The sequence below is a fragment of the Elephantulus edwardii genome, unplaced genomic scaffold, assembly GCF_000299155.1.
Source record: "Elephantulus edwardii isolate Elephantulus edwardi_28Jun2011 unplaced genomic scaffold, EleEdw1.0 scaffold00186, whole genome shotgun sequence".
Lineage (NCBI taxonomy): Eukaryota > Metazoa > Chordata > Mammalia > Macroscelidea > Macroscelididae > Elephantulus > Elephantulus edwardii.
In genome coordinates, this window is record NW_006399936.1 from 1,819,037 (window position 1) to 1,823,853 (window position 4,817).

General features: G+C 45.9%; 1 protein-coding gene across 1 annotated transcript; it reads left to right on the forward strand.

Annotated features, from left to right (window-relative positions):
- The first annotated feature begins 632 nt into the window (after positions 1 to 632).
- On the forward strand, positions 633 to 1,970 carry SEPHS2 (selenophosphate synthetase 2). The gene is given in 1 exon segment (XM_006903637.1): positions 633 to 1,970. A coding segment is annotated over 1 exon segment (1,338 nt).
- The last annotated feature ends 2,847 nt before the right edge of the window (positions 1,971 to 4,817 follow it).

The window sequence follows — 4,817 nt, forward strand, 5'->3', positions numbered from 1 at the left end:
CAGCAGCAGGAATTGCACCAGAACCCACAATCCATTTAGAATTTAAGGATTTTGACACTGACATTTACTTTCGCAAGGGGAGTAACTTCATTTCTAATTTTCGTTCTTCTTTTGTTTTGTATTACTTTTCCCATAGGCTGTTTTCCTCGTTCATGTGCACTGTAAAGTTACCTCTTGGACAATTCGGAACTTCTCAAGCTTTGCCAAATAACCGGTCCTCCTTGAGCTAAGAAAACGCTGGATTTGCTAAACCGACCAGGTGAGCGTAGCTCCGTCAGCCACGCCCAAGAGCACATTTAAATTACAAGGGCAACGAATCCTAGCACGTGACGCTCAGCGCTCTCCCTTGCACCAGTTTTGCAAGCGGAGAGTTGATTTGAGATGTACCTTTTAGACTAAAGGAAGCCCGCCTCTCCGTGACAGAGTGATCATTGGATGGTTTGGCTGTCAATCATCAGGCTTATAAATAAAGAGCGCAGGCGGCGCGGCTCCGGAAGGTGAGCAACGCGTGGCGTGGTTCGGCGTGTGCTGGTCAGCAGCCCTGCGGGTAATACCCTGCGTATTCATTTTAACTCGAGCAGAAACTCAGAAGGACTTTGCTTCCCTCTTGCCCTCTGTGCGGGGCCGGCGTGATGGCGGAAGCCGCGGGCGCCAGCGGAGAGGCGATGGCGGCAATGGCGGTGGCGGAGGGTTCCGCCGCCTCGGCGGGCTTGCCTCTGGGTCGCAGCTTCGCCAGCTACCGGCCCTTCGAACCCCAGTCGCTGGGCCTGAACCCGAGCTGGCGTCTGACCGGCTTCTCGGGCATGAAGGGCTGAGGCTGCAAGGTCCCCCAGGAGACTCTGCTCAAACTCCTGGCGGGACTGACGCGGCCCCCGCTGGGCCGGGGCCCGGCCGGAGGCCATGAGGACGCAGCCCAGGAAGCCGGCATGGCTGGCGGGGCGGACCCCGGCCCAGCGGCGCCCGTCCTGGGCATCGGGTTGGACTCCTGTGTTATCCCGTTGAGGCACGGAGGCCTGTCACTAGTGCAGACGACAGACTTCTTTTACCCCCTGGTGGACGATCCCTACATGATGGGGCGCATAGCCTGTGCCAACGTGCTCAGTGACCTTTACGCCATGGGCATTACCGAATGTGACAACATGTTGATGTTACTTAGTGTCAGCCAGTCCATGACCGAGGAGGAGCGAGAGAAGATAACGCCACTCATGATCAAGGGCTTCCGCGATGCTGCCGAGGAAGGGGGCACCGCGGTGACCGGTGGGCAGACGGTGGTGAACCCCTGGATTATCATCGGTGGGGTTGCCACCGTGGTGTGTCAGCCCAATGAGTTCATACTGCCTGACAGCGCAGTGGTGGGGGACGTACTGGTGTTAACCAAACCCTTAGGAACCCAGGTGGCTGTCAATGCCCACCAGTGGCTGGATAACCCTGAACGATGGAGTAAGATAAAGATGGTGGTGTCTCGGGACGAGGTGGAGCTGGCCTATCAAGAAGCCATGTTCAACATGGCCACCCTCAACAGGACGGCCGCAGGGCTGATGCACACCTTTAATGCCCATGCGGCCACAGACATCACCGGCTTTGGCATTCTGGGACACTCTCAGAACCTTGCAAAACAGCAGCGAAACGAAGTGTCCTTCGTCATTCACAATCTGCCCATCATCGCCAAGATGGCAGCCATCAGCAAGGCCAGCGGGAGGTTTGGGCTCCTTCAGGGCACTTCTGCTGAAACCTCTGGCGGACTCCTGATTTGCCTGCCCAGGGAACAGGCAGCTCGTTTTTGTTCCGAGATCAAATCCTCCAAGTACGGAGAAGGGCATCAAGCCTGGATCGTGGGCATTGTGGAAAAGGGAAACCGCACGGCCCGGATCATTGACAAGCCTCGAGTTATTGAGGTCCTACCTCGAGGGGCCACTGTGACTTCTCTTGTCCCTGACAACTTCTGTGCCTCCTCCGAGCCTCCCTTGTGAAATGGAACGGCAGAACCTGTTTGGATCTTTAGAACCTTTGTTCAAGAGTTGGATTTTAATGAAGAAAAAAGTTTCCAAAGAAGGCTACCCGCCTAGGGGTACCAGCTGCCATTGTTGAAAAGAAAAAACCTAGTTAAATCAGTTCATTAGAGGCAGCTTGTATTTTTATGCACATTATATAAGGCCAGAAGTAACATTTTGGAGGGAGATTTGTTCTCTTGGGTCAAAAAGCAGAATAATCTGATCTTTCTCAAGAACAAGATGGACTATTAGGGATTTTTTTTTCTTTCATTGCACTGCATATGATTGATTTCTGCACAGAAAGCAAGATTATTTATTAAAGATAAATTACATGAACACAAAGGAAAAAATTTAGCCAATGTTTGGACCAATCATTCTTGATAAAGTTAAATTGTTAAGAGATCTTACATCAAATTCTTAAGTTTTTCTAAAGAATTGGCTCTTTCCTGCTCTGGACAAGAATTGAGCAGCTTGTCCAGTGCCTGGGAAAGGTGACCCTAACCACCTAACTTGACCTCTATTAATGATGTTTCTCCTTCCAAATCCTGTTAAGGACTGGGAGAGACAGAGGAAACCTAGAGCTCATGCCCTGGTGGTCATTGAGATGTTAAATCTTGTGCTGAAAATTAGTTCCTGGTGACTTAATCAAGATCATTTCTAGCAAAAATAAAATAAAATGAAGTTGAAAGATTATTCTGGCTAATGCTTGGTTTCTTAGAATTCTAAGTGTTCCTGTCTCTGAAAAATGAACTAATTGATAACCTGTAGAACCTGGGAGAATGTGAATTGCCTTTCTAGATCCTGGGCCAGGGAATTGAAAACAGATTTGAGCTTGCATCTTCCTCCAAAAATAACATGCACAGTGGAGTGGACTTGGGGGGAGGGACTGTATAACAATGAAAGAGTTTTACTTTTCAAGAAGAAGAATGAACTGGGTGGGAGGGGAGGGGCAGGGAGAAAAGTGCAACAATGAATGACTGGACACCCTAAGTCTGTAAACTTGAATTAAAAAAAAGAACAAAGTGCTCAAAATAGGTATACACTCAAGAACTAGGGGTCAACAGTTCTTGGAAGATGGGAAGTAGTTGGAAGAAGGTAACTAACTTGGCAGAAGCTTTAAGTGGAGAAATACCCACACAAGCAAGTAGATGGACTCTGAAAGGGGGGGGGGAGTGGGCGTGTAGAGCAGTGCATGGGCTGAAAGAATAACAGGGTCATTATTAGATCTTTGAAATCCTCCACCCCACACACTGCATGTAGCCAGATGCTTGCCTCACCTCTGCTAATCAAGGGAAGCTTTCAATTATCTAGGAAATGTGAGTGAAAACACTATAGGCAGAGACAGCTGACCTGGAAAGCCTGGTTGAAACAGATTAAAACTGAAAAAAGATTGCCCTTCAGTTTAGCTTTTAAAAACAAACCCAAAACCTGGCTAAAGTGTATATATAGCAATATACCTAACTCTGCCTTGAGTCCTGACACTGTGGAGTACTAAGTCAGAGGCTGAATGACTGGATGGGTTCCATGGGAGAAAGGTGTTAACAGCATGGTAAAATCCAAGGAGGAGGGAAGACAAATGAGGTTTTCTTGTTTCTTTTTTCCCTTCAGCAGGAGAAAATGTATCCAAACAATGAATACCTATAAACAGGAACGTTGTGGAGACCCCAATTTGCTAGGGAGCTTGCGTGGCATAGTCTGTAGGGAGTTGCACCACTAAGCCCAAAGCCTCACCTCTGGCTATTCAAATCCATCAATGGGAGAAAAATGAGAAATCTCCCTCCTGTAGGATTTACAACCTCAGAAACTGGAGAATCAGCTGTGAGTCATTTCTAACTTGACAATGAGAGAGTCTACTCACTATCTGACCCCCGAAATCAAGTGAAGACCCCCAAATGAAAAGGTTTATAATGCTTTCTTAATATATGCAATCAAGAATCCAACCTGAAAGAAGTTGGATGTTTCTAACCAAAGCAAATAGGAAAAATTAAAGAGGAAGTAGAAGGGTAGGGAAACAATTCCCTAGCCTAAAGAAAAAAAGGTAATAGAACACTATATGCAATGAAAAGATAGTTAAAATGCTTTAATTCAGTAGAAGATTTCGATTATAAAGTTGAAATTTATCAGAGAAAAAAAAAAACAAACACCCACACATATTGCGGGGGCGGGGGAGATAAAAACCAGAGATGAGCTCAGAACTCCAAGAGGAGTTAGAGAAAAGGAATAAAGGAGATGGAAGAAAGGTGGTTATTTAAAAGAACAAAGTTTTTGTTTTTTAAAAAGTTTTTAAAAACTTGAAGTTGTGACACATATTTATTGAATTCCCAGGGGAATTCAAATGAAAAGAAACCAACATTCATTCATTTATATTCATTCATTCATTTATTCTGAAGTTTCAAAATACCAGAGATAAAGAGATCCTAATAGTGCTTTATATATACAAATCAATTTAATATAACTACTTCCTTTTGCAATTGAGGGAACAGATTAACAGATTTGCCCAAGGTCACAGTCTCCAGAATCCATGTTTCTAACCATTACTGCTGTTATGTACTGTTGAGTCAGAACTGACTCAGCTGATACCTCCAGCAGGTTTTCAAAGGCACTAAGTCACAGGGAAGAAGGCTGCCCATTTTCTGAGCAGCAGGTGGATTCAAACCGTGTGCATTTGAGTTGGCAGAGCTGCTCTTTACCACTAGGCTACCAGAGACTACCTTTTTAAAAAAAATTATTATTAAATTTTATTCGTTTTAATGAACATTTACAGAGATTTTGGGTTCTCATTCATTAATTGTTGCACTGTTTTCTCTACCCTCCTCCCCAGTTCGT